The sequence below is a fragment of the Syngnathus acus genome, chromosome 13 (assembly GCF_901709675.1).
Source record: "Syngnathus acus chromosome 13, fSynAcu1.2, whole genome shotgun sequence".
In the NCBI taxonomy this organism is placed as follows: Eukaryota; Metazoa; Chordata; class Actinopteri; order Syngnathiformes; family Syngnathidae; genus Syngnathus; species Syngnathus acus.
In genome coordinates, this window is record NC_051098.1 from 5,766,517 (window position 1) to 5,785,870 (window position 19,354).

Consider the following 19,354-nt stretch of genomic DNA (forward strand, 5'->3'; position numbering starts at 1 on the left):
AAAAAAAATTGTACCCATGTATAATGCGCACCCCAGATTTTAGGACAATAAATTAGTTACATTTTGCGCATTATACATGGAAAAAAACGGTAATCTTCACAAGCAAAAAACACAGGTGGAAGAATTTGTACAAAAGTGACTTTACTGCCATCATCTGTGCAAAATGCATTATTACGTTACAACCACCAAGCGTCTTTCTTTTTTCTATGTACAACAATAAAAGCGAAGCGAGCCATTTAATATGTTGCATTTGGCCCTAGCAACAAATATATTTATTGGTTAAGGAAATGTCAATAATAGTTAAATATAATTGCTACCTTTAATGGAGGCACGATACTTTTGACAGACTCTTTCTGTATGACAAGGTCCGATTCCAGGTGACAAATCTTTCAGTGACCATGAAGTCAAAGTAATACATCAAACGTGCAAATATGTGTACGCCAATACAAGCAATACATTTTCGCTATACAGTAATCCCTCGCTACTTCGGGCTTCACTTATCGTGGCTTCGCTCTATCGCGGATTTCTTTCAAAACTTAGATTGCAGATAGATTGGGTGCATCGCGGATTTTTTTTTTTAAAGTATACACAAAAGTGTTTAAAAATGAAATAAAAGTCCATAAATCCTTGTGTGGATATTGTAATAATTTATGTTCTCTTCTTCGCGGATTTTCACCTATCGGGGGTTGGCGTGGAACCAATTTACCGTGATAAATGAGAGATTACTGTATTTCGAAACTTTTCCAACCCCTCTAGCAACAATTTCCCCCAAAAAGAGAAGTAAAAATGACAACAGTGGTCTTAATGCTTGCAATATTCTTATTTTCTGCACAGTGGAGAACAGAGGTCTAAGAAGATTTGGTCTGAAAATACTATAGACCAGTGATTCTTAACCTTGCTGGAGGTACCGATGTCACGGATCGGAATGGAGCAGGGCGACCAAATGCATCTTGGACCAGGGTTTATTTAGGGAAAAGGGAATTGGAATGGAGCATGAAGGGAAAACAGACAGGAAACTGGCAAACTAATTTAACAGCATCACAAAACACCAACAGGACTGACTGACCGACCGAGGCAAAAACAGGAACGACAAGAGACAAGAAGACATGAGACAAGAAATAATCCGACAAGGTTGTGACACACAGACAGGATTTAAATACATGACAGGTAACAAGAGGTAGGTGAGGATGATCACACTAATCATGGGCACACAGGAGGGGAGGGGCGAGCACACAGACACACGAACAGAAACTATGACAATATGGACACAATCGGGGACGAGTCGTGACAACCGAACCCCACCAGTTTCATATGCGCATTCACCGAACCCCTCTTTGGTGAAAAATATTATTATTTATTTCAAATTCAAGACATTAATGTTTTTACCAGTGCACAAAATGAGCTGTGCGTGAACATCCCCTTGTTCAAACAACAAAACCAACACAATGCATGAACTCAAAACAAATTACATACCTGCAAATCAGCATGACTTCTGCTGATGCCTTTGCGAGACCAGTTCAGATATGCGTCATCAAGAATTTACACGACAAATCAGGTGTATTCAGTCCTCTGCAGAAGAGGCTCTGCCGAACCCCTGAGACTGACTCACCAACCCATGTTAAGAACCACTGCTGTAGACAAATTTACAGTTTCGTATATTGTACTTAACATTTTGAATTTAAGCATTGCAATGGGTAAACTATGAAAGTTTGATTTAAAATAACGTCATCAATTTGATGACGTCATGTAAAAATAAGTCATATTCACAGAGTGCACTGTGATTTAAGACCACCATCAATTTATATAATCTGCGGTTCAAATTTGTACAGGAAACATTGTTGTTTTCTCACCTTGCTCAAATTCACCATTTCCCCCAAATAACTTGTGCTGGTTTTGAATTGACATGGAAATGTATGGTCACACAAGCCATGAGAGGTCTTCTCTATTCTCACTGAGTAGAGAGGTGAACACATTTGAAAAAACAAGCATTTGAGGACTTCCTGGGTCACAGATCCAATGGTGAAGCCGCCTGCTACCGTAACGCTCATTCGAAAAACGTGTCAAGGATCTGTCGGTTAAGAAGGGGTTGACAGTTGACGGTTACATTGCCTGTTCACACTAAGGATGTGGTGCAACAGGTCAAATATAGCGGCAAATTGTCAGCTGAATAAACGTCGGGATGCCAGCCGCTAGAACACGCGTGTTGCTTCAAGCTCTGTTCGCTCGATGTGTCATCAAACTCTATTTTATGCCGGGCCAACGGTGAGATCTCACTGACAGGCAGCATCATGGTGTCTCCGTAGCTGGGATGGATACAGGATGCCTGTAAACCAGAGGTGATGGTCACGGTCGTGGGGGCACTTTGTGGATGTGACACCAGGCTGTCTTCTTGCAACTCTTCCCACAGGCCACCTTAAAAACAGGTTAAATTGATAAGTCATTTCAATTGAAACAATTGAACAGTTCAATTCAGTTCACAGTTCACTCCACTTTACAAATTATATTAAGTGTATTTAATTCAATTTGAATACATTAACTACTTTTACTTATTGGTTTATTGTTAGTAATACATTTTATTTTATTATTCACAATAAATCAATTAACGTTAAGGTGTTCTAAATGTGACCTTCATTGGCCAAAGAAACTCTGGATTAAATCATCTTCATTCTCAGGATTTTTTTAACTGTCTCTCTCAAGGGTCATTTTCTGGCTCCCTGTTTCTGGAATCATTTACAAAAAGGCTGGAAACTTCATGATAAGGTCTAAATTGATGTTTCTAAGAATCTGGTGGATAACTGGTAGGGTGACATATCTGACTAGATCTTCTGTCTGATATTTGTGGTTTTATGATCAAATTCTGACAGAAAGGTGTTAAATCTAATACTAGATATAGTTTGATTTGCCATTTTATGAGAGGGGTAAATCAATGCAATAAATACATATCATGGTAATGTAAATGCCTGGATGGCTGATTTTAAGATCAAGCTGGTCATACTAGGTAGCTGATAAATACGCTAAGTAGTGTAACTCATCAGTAACCGCGCGAGCACTGCCTACCTTTCAACTGCAGATCAGTCAGGCTGGGGTTAAGTACATCCACATCATAAGTATTTCCCTCTAATTGCAAGTCCTGCAGACTCCTTAGACCAACATTAAATTCGTTCTGGTGGGTGATGCTGTAGGCGGGTGGCAGCTTCATAGTCGCGATTAAGTTCATGCTCTCGGGATGGACGTCAGTTGTGTGCTGCTGATCACATGGGGAGCACAGCGCCAATGAGTCGCTAAAATGGGTGTCGGTGAGGAAAGAGGGCTGCTGTGAGGGCGGAGGAGGACATGAATACTGTGGACGTCGACGAGCTCTGCTGGGTTGGCCATGTGTTGGGCTAGAGGACGTTGGCATGGGCCCATAAATGCCGGCAGGTCTTGTGTATGGTGGCTTTGATCGGAGGAGCGTCTTGGGCATCTGTCCAAGAAGATGGTCTAGGTCTTCTGCAGAAAATAAACATGAAGGTGCTTTTCAGTGCTTAACTTGATCTCAAGATGTTCCAGAGTCCCACCTGGTCTCGCCATGCTCCTGCGAACACTGACGGGGTCTTTGCGGCGCCACTTGTACAACTCCTCCTGCATTTTCTCCACTTTGGCAGGATTGAGAGCCCACAGACAACCTTTCCGAGAGGAATTCCCTTTTTTGCCCTCCAGCTTCTCAAAGCTTTTGTTTAGAGAAAGGTTGTGGCGCACTGAGTTCTTCCATCCATCGGGGGCTGTCTAGAAAGAAGCAGGCCAAGGGGAGATATTGAATGAGCTTCATAGTACAAGACAGACACAAGTATTTGAACACCTGGCCAGAACATATCCATCCATTTTCTGTATTGTTTTCCACAAGAGGGTTCTATTGTCAATAATATATTCTCAAGTCTTGCCATTATGTCACAAAATTATGTGGTTCTGTTGACTATAGGAAAGACAAAGTAGAGATTTCTACATGTAGTATGTATACGTACGTTTAGAACTGTATATACACTTGGAGTTAGTTGCAGGTGAGACTGCAAATAAATAGTTGCAGCGACAGCATTTTAACACTCTAATAAAAATTCCAACCATGATAAGCAGACTCCATGTCATTTATCTGTCACGTGTTCTGACACTGCAGCATGTTTTTAAAGTGACAGACAATTGCTTGGTACGATGCCATCTAAGTTGTACACATTGATGATGCATTTATTACTGAGATACAAACCTCAGTGCTTAAACAAATAAAGTTAATGTAGTCATCAGGGATCTTACTATGCGCTGTATGAGCAGATTATATTTTGTGACTGTTATGCAAACTCCGCAATCTACTTATACAACACACAAACAGCCCCCTTATTAAAGTGTGTCAAGACAACCTGACTTGATGCCTTCCTCATGCCTTTACACATAGTCATGACCAAAATCTCTGCAGCGAGTCATTCATCATTACAGAAGTAATTAGTGTCATCAAGTACATTAAGGCTGAAGATAACAACTGGCAAAACAGGATCCATGGGAAGGGGGCGGGATCCATCCAAACCTATTTATGCTTGCGCTAGTATAAAGAGTTTTTATTGTATTGTATTTCTATTATTATTATTATTATGGGCGGCTCGGTGGGGGACTGGTTAGCACGACCGCCTCACAGTTAGGAGGGTGCGGGTTCGATTCCACCTCCCTGTGTGTAGTTTGCATGTTCTCCCCGTGCCTGTGTGAGTTTTCACCGGGCACTCCGGTTTCCTCTCACATCCCAAAATCATGCTTGGTAGGCCGACTGACCACTCCAAATTGTCCCTGAGTGCGAGTGCAAATGGGTGTTCGTCTCTGTGTGCCCTGCGATTGGCTGGCAACCGGTTCAGGGTGTCCCCCACCTACTGCCCGATGACTGATGGATGGACGGATGGATTTCTATTATTTTATTTTCATGTAGCATAGGTGTGTAACCTGCAGTGTTGTACCTTAAAGTAGGGGAAGTTTTCAGTCATGAAGCTATAGATCTGACTGACTGGGAGACTTCCCGTTTCACTATTTTTCAGAGCCATGAAGATGAGAATGCTGCAGAGGAACACAAGAGCATACTTCTAAATATATACGGACAAAAACATAAATGATTAATCATAAAAAAGAAATAGAGCAGATTAGGATAACTGCTCTGCAGTTTTAAGGTTTGGGGTTCAAATCTGAACTCTGGCCTTTGTTGTGGAATATGCATGTTCTTCCCACACTTGTGTGACTACCTCAGATTCCAAAAACATATGTGGCAGCCGGGATAGACTCCAGCACACCCGAGTGAGAATATACAGTATAAAAAAATGGATGATTAAGTTGCACTAGATCTGTTCAGATAAATGAGCTTTAACCTTGGTACTTACATGTCCGTATATATATATATATGTATATGTATGTAATGTAACTAATTACTGTTACTATTAAAGTTTGGAAGTAATCAAATCAATTGTCACCTGTATGAGTAAATTGGTTTGGGGAAGAGGGGCTGCAAGTTGTTTCTCTGATGAATTTGAGACGAGCGACTATGGTGAGAATAACTTGGCTTGCAGGAATGCTCCTCAGTAGCGTATGGCCTTGTCGCGACCTGTTGAGAACATACAGGGACGATCTGAACATCTCATATCGTCTCTCTTTAGTCAGATTACCTTGCAACACTTCAACAGTTATTGCCTCTGCTATGATGTATTGCACTTACTGTACCTCTTGCAGCGGGCTGGCGGAATTATACGATATATAGCACTGAGAATGGGAACAAGGAGTCTCAGCTGGCACGGCTGGTAGGTCAGGGTAGGAACACTGCAGAGATCATAAAAAGAAATTTGACAGACAAGGAGTTAGAAATTTCATTCAATGGGGAAAAAATACTTAGATAAACTAGTGTATAATGACAATATGGCCCTTCTCATCACCTGACCATTGTAGGTGGATTGTTCCCACAGTGTTTGCACCTCGCTGTTTGATCCAGATGTGACAGAGCACATTTGAGGGCTGCAGAACTGCTGCAGGCTGCCGAAGGGAGACGAGCCAGGGTGAAGACAAATTGTATTTTCGACTGAATCCTCGCTGAGTTGTCGCAGGTAAGGGTGGAAGCGAGATGCGTCGATGAGGCCCTGCCGTCCCGTCCCTTCTGCGTTGTGCTTCCTGGTCACAGGTGCGTGCCTTAAGGTGAGGGGTGCTCTGGCTTGCTGGCTAAAGCAGACATCACTGCAATGTGTTGTCTGTGAATTACCATGTTACAATATTAACGATGGTACCAGTATGATGCATCCCGCAGAAATTGCTTCAAAATGCTAGCTTCAATCATTTCTAAATATTTGAGGGACAAATACCGTATTTTCCGCACTATATGGCGCACCGGATTATAAGGCGCACCATCAATGAATGGCCCATTTTAAAACATTGTCCATATATAAAGCGCACCGGATTATAAGGCGCACCTTTAATGAATGGCCCATTTTAAAACTTTGTCCATATATAAGATATATACATTTGGCCCGCGGGCCGGACTTTGGACACGCCTGCTGTAGTGGCTCAATATTGGTCCATATATAAGGCGCACCTGATTATAAGGCGCACTGTCGGCTTTTAAGAAAATTGGAGGTTTTTAGGTGCGCCTCATAGTGCGGAAAATACGGTACTTCTTACTGATGACAACTGAATGGAGGCTGTAATGTAGAAGTGGACTTAACACCAACAACCTGTCTCATCTTCATTGTCGTCATTACCTGTGATTCTGCCACCCGCTCAAGGTGCTCGTGTGAGGTGAGAGGTTTGGCCTGGGGAGTCGAAGGTTTAGACTCATCCTTGCTGGGTGAAAACGATGGAGTGACTGACATTCTGTACCAAGACGTTATTCTGGGAAAATATTGAAAATGCTGTTTATGTTAAATCCGCAACTGCTCGAGTCAATGCATTTTTGCCGCGCCTGTTAATCTCAGATGCAATATCCTATCCTATACTTGACAGTTGACACAGACAGTAAATCTAGTTTGACACGTGCAGGTTAATAAGGGGTAAAAGTTGCTCACTGTGTACATATATGTGTTATCTGATCCCAGCAGAGACTAGAGACACGTGGCCAGTCAAGGTAACTTCATCTATTTTACATAGAGGAAGCTCTTTAAAGTACCAACGAAGCATGGCTTTTTGGTCATGCGACGCCAAATATCACTGAGGCAGACAAGTGTAAACAGAGGAACAGCAATCTAAGTACTTTCTGTCCACTTGAAAAGAGGCAAAAGGGTGAAAGTGGAAATGGAGAGATTGCATTTCATGCTGCCAAGCAGCAAACACTGCTCTGCCTGACTGACATGCACTCAATAGCCTGAACGCATGCACTTAGGCATCAAAAGTTCAAGTGGCACTTTTCGCAAACTGGAAAGTAAACTCAAACTAATTATTATTTAGCATTCCATTTGTACAACGTTATAAATGTACACATCATTTGCAATGTATGAAATAAGAGCTTTTCAACAGATGGATATATGCTTGTGTCAGCTTTTGAAATCACTTGCTGCTCTGAAAGATTGTCATAATAAACAAATTTTGATAGATCAAGCTAAAATGTCTTCTAAAAATATAGTACATAGTATGGACTGGTTGGTTACACAAGGTTGAAGAATGAAGAGCACTTTCCAAAAATGAGAGAAAAGAAAATCTTGTCTTTTGTTCAACATGTTCAGACTGAGCCAACGAATTGTTTTAACAGGATCAAATTTGCTAGTGTGCAGGGCGGAAAAAACATTTCAATATCAAAATGTTTCATTGCATTTTGGAAACAAATGGTTTACACATTTGCATCACACTTGTGAGGTTCAAGGGTTCGGATGGATGGATGGACAGATGGATGGACGGACAGGCAGACAGACTGACTGACTGACGGACGGATAGATGGATGGACAAGATCACGAAGTTGAAAATGAAAGTTCATCCTTTTTTTGCTGCTCAAACAATTTTCACTACAAGGAAGACGTTCCAACAGATGCTGACGCATGGCTGTGAATTTATTTTGATGCTCAGCATTAATTGTCCTTCCCACAAAGTTATGTCAAACTCCAGCTTGTTAAATAATAAGAGTGAATAATAGTTATTTCTCCTTTTATGTTTATTGTATTTTTAGCCTGTGCCTGTTGACTGATGTATCAGTCATTTATCAGTTAGGATGTGTAAGCATCAAGGACGTTTGCCAGCATGCAACTACAAACATAGATATCGTATATATATATATATATGAGTGTGTGTGTGTGTGTGTGTGTGTGTGTGTGTGTGTGTGCGCGTGTGTGTGTGTATATATATATATATATATATATATATATATATATATATACACACACACACACACACACACTCACACACAAGACCACATCTTTATATGTATATGCATATATATTACACATATTTCGACCATATTTAAAAGAGCATTTTTGTCAAATGTGGTTAGAAAGTGCAAGGTCATATGTGGTAGCACTGATGGATGGCCGCCCTCCACCATTTCAGTTGCCCATCCCTGTCACAAACATACCTGCACTGTAATGCTGAATGTGCAACATAGATTGCAGGAGAGCAGTTAAGACTGGAGACTCACCCTTAATTTAAAATGTGTCAATGGCTTCTTTGTGGCTTTACACCTTCGGAATCCCTCTTAGGTCTCAACACATCCTGGCTCCATATCTTGAAGATGTGCTCGTCAGTGTGCAAATTGTCAAAATGTGCAGTCAATCAGTTGAAGGGCCAGTTTTGGATTTGACTGCTTGTAACATTATCGTCATGCCAGAGTGTGAATGTGTGTGTGTGTCAGTGTGCTTGTGTGTGCGTGTGTGTGTGGCACTCGTCCAACTAAAGACTGGAATGAGATGAGAGATGAGAGAATAAGCAAGACAACCTGTTGCAACAGGTTTTGATGGATGCTCACATTGGCAGCCTTCTCTTCCTCCTTTTGTGACTTGGACATAAGATACACTAAACACTAGATCACACACGACCAGTGGCACCAGGTGCTTTCATAATTCACACACATTACGAGAAAACAAATGCAGAAAAACCAGCTAGTTAATCAACAACACTTTCATTTACTAGCCAGCTCACAAGAAGCTTAATTGTGCCAAACACAAACCAATTTAAAACTTTCTCACAAATCTTCCCGTCAAACAACCCGCATAATAAAATCCCTGTTAACAACAAAGGCAATTCTTTAAATAGTTGAAACCCACAAGTCTTGCACGACCAGAATATGTTGACTAGCTTTATGAAACCGTGATTACAAACTACTCGCCCTTCTCAGACAGGTGATGGAGTCGTCAAGTTTAAGTATATGTCAAGGGGGAGGCTCACTACTACTGAATAGACAACCCCGTTCACATTTCACACAACTGTCAAACAAATGTGAAAAGACGTTGATTGCTTTGATGCCAAATCCGCCCACTGCCTACACTTACCTTGTTCAACGTGACAAGAAGCGGCTGACTCCGGACTGCTTGAGATAATGTTTTGCCTTGTTCACCTCTGCATGTACGACTTTTATTGTTACGCTGCAGCAACAATTTTCATTTCCAGTGCCTTACTCATCATCACTCATAACCTTGTGTGATGGCATCACATACATAAGTCCCATGATATATTATGACAGCAATTTGAGTGTTCTTTTCTAAATTCTGAAGCTTAACATTTAGAACCCATAAATTATTTTTACCTCACACAAACTGTCTACCTTGAACATACCATGTTTACGGTGAAAGGGCGTGGCAGTGACAGAGGATTTATTACACGCTGAATAAACTTGTGTTAGTAAGCAAAGCCTTCTGCCAGGAGCTCTTTTCTGCCAAATTCTTTAGGAGGACGTAATGTGCATGTGTTACTGAAATTGTCTTCAATGATATTGTACATCATTCCTCTGCTCTATGTTAAAAACATTGTTATTTAGACTGTTTATATTATTTTTCAGATGTCGATTGTGACTTTAGGATGAGTGTCAGTCAAATGTACCCCAAAAAATTCAATGAGTAAAATTGTAGTCGTTTCACGTTACTTTTTTTGTCATATTATTGAGGTGATAAATGTGATAAATTTTAAATATTTTTATCTGTAAATATATCTAAAGATTATCATTTTCCTACCACAGTTGTGCTTAACTTTGCATCGGTTAATCAAATAAACTCTCCATGGCCTACATTTACATTTTAGGTTATAACATTACATATTGTGGGATATGTCAAGTGGTGTATATACTTTTTCAGTCACTGTCAAAAACGTATTTATGTAAAAATATAGCTTATGGTGTAAAACTGCGCTGCATCATAAAGGGTTGTTTTATCATTTCACAAAAGAATAAATGCAAATAATGAGGAACAGCTCTCAGCATGATTTACTGCTTGTTACAAAGATAAAATGAATATTGTTTAATTAATAGGGCTCTGTCAGAACAAGCCTTATGATCTCGCTCATTGCAGGTGTTGTGTGCAGGTGTCCTGTTGGTTGAGCGGCATGAAGGAGCATGTTTGTCTTTCATTCAATTCTTTATTTGCATGAGTTTATAATGACTACAAGTGGAGAGCCAGAAATTGAATTCCATATTAGACATATTTATGGGAATATTAAAACTATTCAAAGACCACGCAGCTGCATGAAGACTTGACTTTTTTTTTTGGCTCAGGGAGCGTGTATATGAATGTGGCAATTACATTCCCATCCCCAAGGGTATATATATATATATATACATATACTGCAATGATGAAAACTCGCAGCTGTCTTGTCAAATGGAATTCTCACAGCTTACTGGGGCCAAAATATTCAAAAATAAGTCAGTCACCTCAGAAGAACAAATGAGAATTTACACATGATAAAAGACAAAATCACACAAAATGATTTAAAAAACAAAACAAAAAAAACATTCACAGTGTGACAGGAGCGTCTTACCGCTTGTGATATCAAATGATGTCCATCAGTCAAGAAGAAGAAGAATGAGCGTGGTTCAACAGAATCAACATTTTCAACCTCCCTCCAGCATTCAGCAAACATCTGGCCTATTGCCAAAGAGCTCAATGAAATGATTCCAATCAGTTTTCCAGACTCAAATTCCTTTTGAATCATTTTGCTGACTTTCACATTGACCTCTTTGAAAGGATTTGTCTTTTGTCCCAGTCCAAGATCCCTGTCCTGATCATGCAAAGGTCACAGCAACTCATTTGATTCCACTTATGAGCATTTCTCTTCCATATACAATATTTATTGTCTCCGTAGCTGAACATAACTCAGATGAAAAAAAAAAAAAGGTTACAATCAATTTTAGAGTAACAACCACATTTTCAAAAATCACATTACAACTTGGTTAATTCCATATGGTCAAGTTCGGGCACCACGCATACGAAACACATCAGCTCACTTGTAACCGCAGTATGTCAAACAACAACACATCATTTATTTCCCAGAACAATAATAAATTATGAAGTGGAATTGAATTAAATTTAACTGTTTACAATTGAAATGTGTGTATTTGGACAACAGCAAAATGAAAACTCTATGGACACTTTATTAGGCACCCCTGTGAAAACTAATGAGATCCAATACAAGCGCTTCATCAAATTTTCTGCCTTTACAAAGTTAGATATGCTCAATTTTCTTGGCTACTGTTAAAATGGATGTTAACATCAGGAAATGTTTATGATGGTGGGTGGTGTTGTAGAGTTGAAGCACATTAAAATTGCTTCTAATAGTTTAACCCTCGTATAATTATTAAATGGACACCTCTCAGGCAGTGTCATCATAACTGAGCATTAACTTTTTATGTAAAGGCAGATTTGTTGATACAACTCTTGCAGTTGATCATATAATGTTGTACTGGAGTGATTATTGTAGTGCCTCAGATATGTACATAACAGGACACGGTACAAATTTAGTAGCTTCTAACTGATGTGACTACATACACAATGTAAAAAGTGAAATCTTAAGTAAGATATAATTTCTTAAATTCAACCTAAATTTGCTTATTTCTCTGTGTTAATTTATTTTTTCATATGTCAAATTAGCTCTTTTTAAGATTTTAATTATATTATATGACTGGTTTTAAGTCTAAAAATACTACTTTCAAGACTGCTGTAGATATGGGCCAACTATTATTTTCTTATTTTTCAAATTTTTGTCAAGTAAAACTTTCTTGTTCTGTTGCAGAGAATTTTGCTTATTTTAAGTATTATTTTTCATAGTTTAACTTTTTTTTTCTTAAAATTTCCAGTGGAATTTTTGCACATTTTTTCCACTGCATTGTGTGAAATCTATTAAAAATGAATTAAAAATATTAGCACAATGAGTCCTCGTGTTCACCAGAGCAAGTCGATTTGGCCGTGATAGGTCTAAATGCTCAATAAACACAGTTTGATTATCCAGAAATAAAAAAGTGTTACTTGCTGGCACCGTTTTTTCTTGAGATGAAATTCAAGGAACTTCAGTAACATTTGCCCAACTGGGGAAGGTGTTCAGATCGAACATGGCCACCCCCCAAGTGTTAATGCCGATGTTGATGGTGATGACCCCAAGGAAGTTTAGGATGAATCCAGCCTTGGCCTGAAAACACAAACAATACCATGTTGCAAGTTCTTGTGTTGAATCTCAGATTGTGCAGGTGTTCCTAATGTACGCTGCACATAGATTTAGCTTTTGGAGTGCATTCAGTTGATTTGTTAGCTCGGTTTCCACTATAATATGTATTTAGGATATTTTGCTTTTACAAATAAATAATATGATGTGATCAGACATAGGATTAAAATAAGCTGCTTTATAAAATTGGATTCCGGATCTCTGGATCCAAAGCAAACCAGCACCACACACTGGAATATGACATTGTGGAAGGCCTCACCATGTCCATGACTCGAAGGTTGCCATAGGAGAAGGCGATGGCGTTGGGGGGCGTGGCCACAGGCAACATGAAAGCCAAGGAAGCAGCAATGGTGCAGGGAAACATCACATAAAGTGGGTGGATTTTAATGGCGGTGGCCTGTTGGAGTCAATGGAAAACATTTACTCTTAGTGAGTGAGTGAGTGAGTGAGTGAGTGAGTGAGTGAGTGAGTGAGTGAGTGAGTGAGTGAGTGAGTGAGAGAGGAGAGAGAGAGAGAGAGAGAGAGAGAGAGAGAGAGAGAGAGAGAGAGAGAGAGAGAGAGAATTTTGGCAGGGTAAGGCTGTAATACTATGCCGTTTAGCAAAAAAAGCATGGAAAAAAAAAAAAACATAAAATCATGGATTTAATTGTTAAAATGCAAGAAGAGAGGTCAGTGCATCATTTTGAGGGGAAACAAGATGGTGGTGAGTGGGAGGACTCAAGGATTGACAGTAGAAAGTGATGGTTCTCACCATTGCACCGAGTATTGGTAAAAACAGAGTGGTGGTAGCAGTGTTGCTGGAACATTCCGTGAACATGGCCACCATCAGACACAGCAAGATGGAGATGGCAAAAGGAGGGATACTCTGCAGCGGTTCCAGACTTTCTCCTAACCACTTGGACAGCCCGGATAGCTTTACCGTAGAGGAAGAACACACAACTGTCTGTGAAGAGACTTCCTCTGGAAATTTGCGGTGTGATTTTACCTCACTACCGTGGGCTAGAGCAAAGCCGCCTCCCAGGAGCAAAAGGATGTTCCAAGGCATTTTTTCATGGACAGTTTCCCAAGTTAGCAGAGGAGGCGCGGGTTCTATTTGAGCAAAGAAGAGAAATCCGTTTAACAAATGGTCAAACGCAGCCTGGGTAAAAGCTTTCACACATGCAACATGCAAAGGTCATAAAAACACCCTCAAGGCAACATATGCCATAAATTACGAACGGATGTACTAACAAGATGTTGAAAAGTCACAGTGACATGTCAAAAGTCCGCCTTCTAGAAGCGCCTGTACAATCCATTCGAGTTGGCAAAGAAGAGAAAATTATTTCCGCATAAGCAATTGTGTGCCATTGCAGTTTGTCCGAACTTGACTTTGAAGATAACATATTAAAATAAGGAAGGAGAATTGATAAGGGTTATTTAAAAAGCCAGAATCAGCTAAATTGCCTTTAACAAGCCCTCAAAGTTACAAACCATATCTTTATGTGTTTGTGTTCAAAGAAAGCAAGGACAGACATGATTGTAAAACTTCTCGTGACAAGCCTGCTGGAAATTTACCTCCCTCGATGCGGAGCCAACTACAGTATCACTCTTGATTTTTGTTTCAGATAAGCACAATTATAAACTACCTAGATTGTACTCTGATGAATGAACTTGCTTACCTTCCTCAGACGACCTGCCACATAGGGGAAATTTGGAGGGGATGCAGAAGAAGAGCGCTGACATAAAAATGGCCACAGTGCCATCTGTGACATACCTGATAAGGAAACACACGTATGGCATGCTTACTGTATAAAATCATGTTGATTAAACAGATGAACACATGATAGTTGCATTGCCGCCTAACAACATGCTTACTTGACTCTGACTCTAAACTATTTCTGGCACCGATCAACAGTCTTTGTCATACTCACACTTTGTTTTGGTTGAAGAGAACGGTGGCCCAGCCTGGTATGAAGCCAGGCTCTCTGGTAAACCACAGAAGAACCAGCAGCGTGAAGATAACCAGCACAATGGCCTCTGCAAAGCTCATCCTGCCCAATTTTTTGTACTCATCTTTGATTACCTGGTAGGCCTCCTTGTCACCTGCGGTCTTTCCACCACATCCAAATGACTCTTTCAGACTGGAGAAGCACAATAAAATATTTTGTTTCGTCATAGCGGGGTTAGCTGTGAACATTCAAAAATACTTTGACTTACTTAAAGCCCAGAAACATAAACTGCAACCACAACCAAGCTAAGGCCAGCATGAGAACCATGTTGGGGAATGCGAAGCCAAACCAGCTTGCAAAATTGATGATGCCGCCATTTTGAGGGAAAAGCCTTTGGGGAAAAGTATGAAATAACAATTCAGAAGTGAAAACAATGTACGTATCTGTGAAGCAATATTGTCAATGAAGTACGGTAATATTGCCATTTGCCTCAAAGCCTTAATAAATTATTTTAACATAGAAAGCACATCTATGGCAGGCTATTTCTGCATACCATTTTTTTTTTTAAACATATTCAGGGTTACTAACTTGGTTTTCCAGTGAGCTACACTGCTGTCTCTTAAATCGTTGGTCTACTGACAAAAGTGTAACAGGAAATAAAGAAACTTACTGAGATACAATTAAATCTTTATGTTCAAACCAATTTTCCCAAAGGAAATGTAAATTGAATTTGATTTGTTCCCAATTTAGTGTCAATTTATCAAAAATGAACTGTCTCTGTCAAATCTTGCAAAATGGCTCTTTATAACAGAGACAACCTTGGGGAAGTTTGTAATTTAAGGTTATGCTGCAGTATCTCCACAAAACATTCTATGGTGTTATTTTTTCTTGAATATATTAACAGGTAGATTGTGTCAGGCTAATATGATAAAATAAATGTTTTATGGAGCATCGCTAGGAAACCCCTACACTAGGGTGGGTATTTGCACGGCGTCTTGAAATTGTTTTGATAAATTGTGATCTGCAAAGTAAAATAAGAGCTTGGATTTTATATTTCTTTGACATTACAAATACATACCCATCAATCTGACCCATCAGGATGACATTGGGTGTGGTTCCCGTCAGAGTGGCTGTCCCTCCAATGCTGGCAGCATAGCACACGCACAGACTCATGCCTTTGGTCAGGTTCATGTACCTCTCTTCTCGCTTGTTTCTATGCTGCTGTGCCATCTCTGGACTCCAAGAGTGACCCTCTGAAGAGAGACATGAGGCTTTCAGTTCAATCTTCTTTAGCTACTAAATGAATATCTACCGTATTTTCCGCACTATAAGGCGCACCGGGTTATAAGGCGCACCTTCAATGAATGGCCCATTTTAAAACTTTGTCCATATATAAGGTGCACCGGATAATCAATAACTCAACGTTGCGCAAACGTTAATATCACACAACACATAAAATAAACACGTAAAGCTTACTTTAATAAATTAGTCCTCGTCCATGAATCCATATTGGTCCATATATAAGGTGCACCGGATTATAAGGCGCATAGAATAAATAACTCAATGTTGCTCAAACGTTAATGCAATCACAATATAGTTACACTCGAAATAGTGAAAACAATAACAATATATCAATAACTCAACGTTGCGCAAACGTTAATATCACACGACACACAAAATAAACACGTAAAGCTTACTTTAATAAATTAGTCCTCGTCCATGAATCCACATTGGTCCATATATAAGGCGCACCGGATTATAAGGCGCACTGTTGGCTTTTGAGAAAATTTGAGGTTTTTAGGTCCGCCTTATAGTGCGGAAAATACGGTATATGAACATTTATGGGATTTGGCCTTGGTACTTTTTATATTTGATGATATTGTAATAATTGGGGCTATTATAGTTTGGGATTTTTCATTAGGGTAAGTTTTTATTTCATTTTGAGTTTTTTTTAATTCACTTTCAACTCGTTTGTAAGATTGTTACCTTTTATTATTTCTTTTAATGCTATCTTTTAGTTGAGTTTTTATTACTTATAGTGTTTTCTTTTTTTTTTAAATAAGTATTTTCTGGGCAGAGCCAGATTTAATAATATCTATATATTTTTTTAAATGTCTCCAAGTATTGCATAATATGAAAAGTAAATTACAATTCCCAAATGACTGTTGGACTCACACACATATCCAGAACCTTGCTCAACACTCCAAAAAGAAGCAGAATCGAGTCTAAGTAAAAAGCAACATTTTGTTGAGCTTAATTTATTAGGTAATACAATTTAATTTGCCATTCCTATTAAAATGACACCGAGACCCACAACTATAGTTTTGCCAGTGCTTCCCTACAAGACACCCATCATTATTGTTATCCAAACCCAATACAAAAGGTAAAAACCTACTTGGAACCTCATTGTCTGCCACATGCATATGATCTACATCTGTATAGGCACAAAGAGAAGAAAATGAACAACCAAATGAATCTGTTTAGCAAAATCATGGGGTGCCAAACTCACCCATGTTAATGTGCCTGTCCTCTAGTTTGACCTCCTTGGATTTGGTAGAGTCAGTCATCTCAAAGCCTTGGTTTTCCAAGCCATCCCTGGCAGCGCGGAGTTCATTGGCCCGTTCTTCAGCATTGGCCTCTGAGTCATTGAGCTGCTGCAGCACGGCATTGGCGATGGGCAGCATCATGGCCGTGGATGCTGTGTTACTGATCCACATGGACAGGAACGCTGTGGTGCCCATGAAGCCTATCATCAGTCTGGAAAGATAAAAAATACATTTATTGGGCAGTTATTTTGAAAAAGGTCTGCTGCAAATGGAGAATTTGAAGTCTTACAGTGAAGGTTTGACACCGACAAATAGCAGGACTTGGAGGGCAATTCTCTTGTGCAGGTTCCAATGCTCCACAGCGATGGCCACCAGCATCCCACCAATGAAGAGCATGTTGGAGTCTTTCAGGTACTGGATACACACCTGGGCCACAGTGACACGTGTTGGACACGTAAGGCAATTTTCAAGAAGCACAAAATAAATGTCATATATTACACGGTTGCAGATACCTGCTCTGACGGCATGATCTTCAACATGGGGAAAAGGATAATAGGGAGCAAGGCCGTCACAGCCAGAGGGATGCACTCTGTACACCAGTACAGCGCCATCAGGATGATCACAAAGCCGCATTTTGCCTCCTGCAATATTTGATGTATTGTACGATTACTAGATAAAAACGTTTTGCCAGGCTGAGCTCATAGAACTCACACCAACAGCAAACTAGAGAGAGTGAGAGAGCTGTGTTCATTCATTTTGCAACTTAATCACTGCTCTGTATTAATGATAAAACGCAATGGCGTTAAAAAACGGTTACAGACTTCAGTGGTCTCAAGCGCATCCCTAATGTCATCACCATTACTTAAACTTAAATCATAAAGCACTCCAAAGGTAAAATATCTGATATCAAATAAATTAGAAATATTGAACATAGTATTTGAATGAATATAGAATTAATTGTATGAACTGAATGTTTGTTTTATGAAGACTCTAACATGACAATTACACTATGCGAGGTCACTGATGGGACCTATACCTTCATGGCAACATCTATATAGAAAAAAATATACACACATACGCACACCACATGCGCACACACACACACACACATTGGAACCATAAAATGTGGTGATGTTATGATATGTTTTGATTACTCTCACAACAGCACAGTGATGACATATGTAGGGTCAAACGTTCAACTGCAGTGTCACTGAAAAATAGCGCATTATTGTCCTGCACGAAAACAAAAACAAACAAAACGGGAAAAGTTGGAGTGAATTAGCTCAAATTTTCAAGCTATTCCAAAAACAACTTGCCAAATTCTTTTGGAGCAAACAATTTGCTTTCTTGGCTGTGCTAACTAACACTAATGCATTAAATGTCAATTTCTAATCAAAAGTTCTTCCAACTTAAATTTCTGTCGTAGCCCCCCCAAAAATAGCTGTTGTGTTTACAGTGTAACGTTTATAGGCAATATTGATATCCTGTTTGTTACTCACAGACAACGATATTGTATAATACACTCACGAATACACTTGCAAATTGCAATATAAAAACATAACTTGGAGCAAGTTTGATAGAAAGAAACAGAGAGCTCCTAGACTGAGTTTGCATTCAACACTAGTGGCGGACTTGCTCTGGTCCATAAATCAAGAGCATCAATCCCAATTGTGAGTCGTTCTTACCGGGGTGGGGATGACAATAGGCAGAGGCAGAAGTAGAAGAGGTGTGAGAACTATCACGATATAGTTCCTATATCTCCACAGCCATGTAAGATATCCAGCCATGATCGAGAAGCTTTGCTACACATTCAAAGTAATGAACTAGACAGAGGACCAAAAAAAAATTGTGACAATGACAGTTCTACGACAACACCAAATGTGATCGGAGTTTAAATAGCAGTAATCTTCATATGTCACTCTGAAACCCATTAAAAATTAACTTCAAAGGAGCCCACGTGTGCTTCCATGTGTGTTCTGATAAGATGATGTGCTATAGAGATAATAAAAACTGAGAAAACTTATCCTAATCTGATGTGACCACTGCCAAGTTTCTCTCAATGAGAGGGGAGACAAACAAAATCATTCACATGCCTCATTTGGCCATTGTCTACACAACAATGGAGCACTATACCAAAATTATTGTCAGAGAATTGAAGAGCAGAAAGAAATAGAAAGGCAGTAATGTACAAAAACTACTCCAAGTCAAAATTAACTCATAATATATGGTTGTTTCATTTTTATAGACACAAGCTGGAAGGAACACGGAAGG

General features: G+C 39.6%; 2 protein-coding genes across 5 annotated transcripts; both read right to left on the minus strand.

Moving 5' to 3' along the window:
* Positions 1–1,638: 1,638 nt before the first annotated feature.
* foxn1 (forkhead box N1) lies at positions 1,639–9,379 on the minus strand. 4 transcript variants are annotated; one of them, XM_037268140.1, is made up of 9 exons: positions 9,293–9,379; positions 6,747–6,876; positions 5,931–6,210; positions 5,722–5,817; positions 5,475–5,605; positions 4,971–5,067; positions 3,558–3,765; positions 3,058–3,489; positions 1,639–2,412 (listed from the first exon to the last, which is right to left on the minus strand). In XM_037268140.1, exons 2-9 carry the CDS (start codon positions 6,821–6,823, stop codon positions 2,114–2,116), a joined length of 1,620 nt encoding a protein of 539 aa, XP_037124035.1. In that variant the 5' UTR covers positions 6,824–6,876; positions 9,293–9,379; the 3' UTR covers positions 1,639–2,113. The 4 variants fall into 4 exon arrangements, with proteins under 4 accessions (XP_037124035.1, XP_037124033.1, XP_037124034.1 ...); XM_037268138.1 differs by having other exon boundaries at positions 5,931–6,239; XM_037268139.1 differs by lacking the exon at positions 9,293–9,379 and adding an exon at positions 8,606–9,269.
* A 3,055-nt stretch (positions 9,380–12,434) lies between these two features.
* LOC119132822 (solute carrier family 13 member 2-like) lies at positions 12,435–18,968 on the minus strand. The gene is made up of 13 exons (XM_037268316.1): positions 18,769–18,968; positions 17,596–17,724; positions 17,373–17,509; positions 17,047–17,294; positions 16,933–16,971; positions 15,616–15,790; positions 14,806–14,928; positions 14,520–14,729; positions 14,268–14,362; positions 13,595–13,698; positions 13,361–13,522; positions 12,869–13,006; positions 12,435–12,576 (listed from the first exon to the last, which is right to left on the minus strand). The coding sequence occupies exons 1-13, from the start codon at positions 18,868–18,870 to the stop codon at positions 12,448–12,450; spliced, it is 1,791 nt and encodes a 596-aa protein (XP_037124211.1). The 5' UTR covers positions 18,871–18,968; the 3' UTR covers positions 12,435–12,447.
* Positions 18,969–19,354: the final 386 nt, after the last annotated feature.

Bases quoted from the DNA above. Each gene is read 5' to 3' on its own strand.
- foxn1 (XM_037268138.1), bottom strand. From the start codon at position 6,857: ATGTCAGTCACTCCATCGTTTTCACCCAGCAAGGATGAGTCTAAACCT. The intron at 5,818-5,930 runs GTGATGAGAAGG...TGATCTCTGCAG, and splicing joins AATCCACCTACAATGGTCAG to TGTTCCTACCCTGACCTACC. The intron at 5,606-5,721 runs GTACAGTAAGTG...TGTTCTCAACAG, and splicing joins CCGCCAGCCCGCTGCAAGAG to GTCGCGACAAGGCCATACGC.
- LOC119132822 (XM_037268316.1), bottom strand. From the start codon at position 18,870: ATGGCTGGATATCTTACATGGCTGTGGAGATATAGGAACTATATCGTG. The intron at 15,791-16,932 runs GTAGGTTTTTAC...GTCTCTCTTCAG, and splicing joins GGCAGACAATGAGGTTCCAA to AGGGTCACTCTTGGAGTCCA. The intron at 13,007-13,360 runs GTGAGAACCATC...TGACTCCAACAG, and splicing joins TACCAATACTCGGTGCAATG to GCCACCGCCATTAAAATCCA.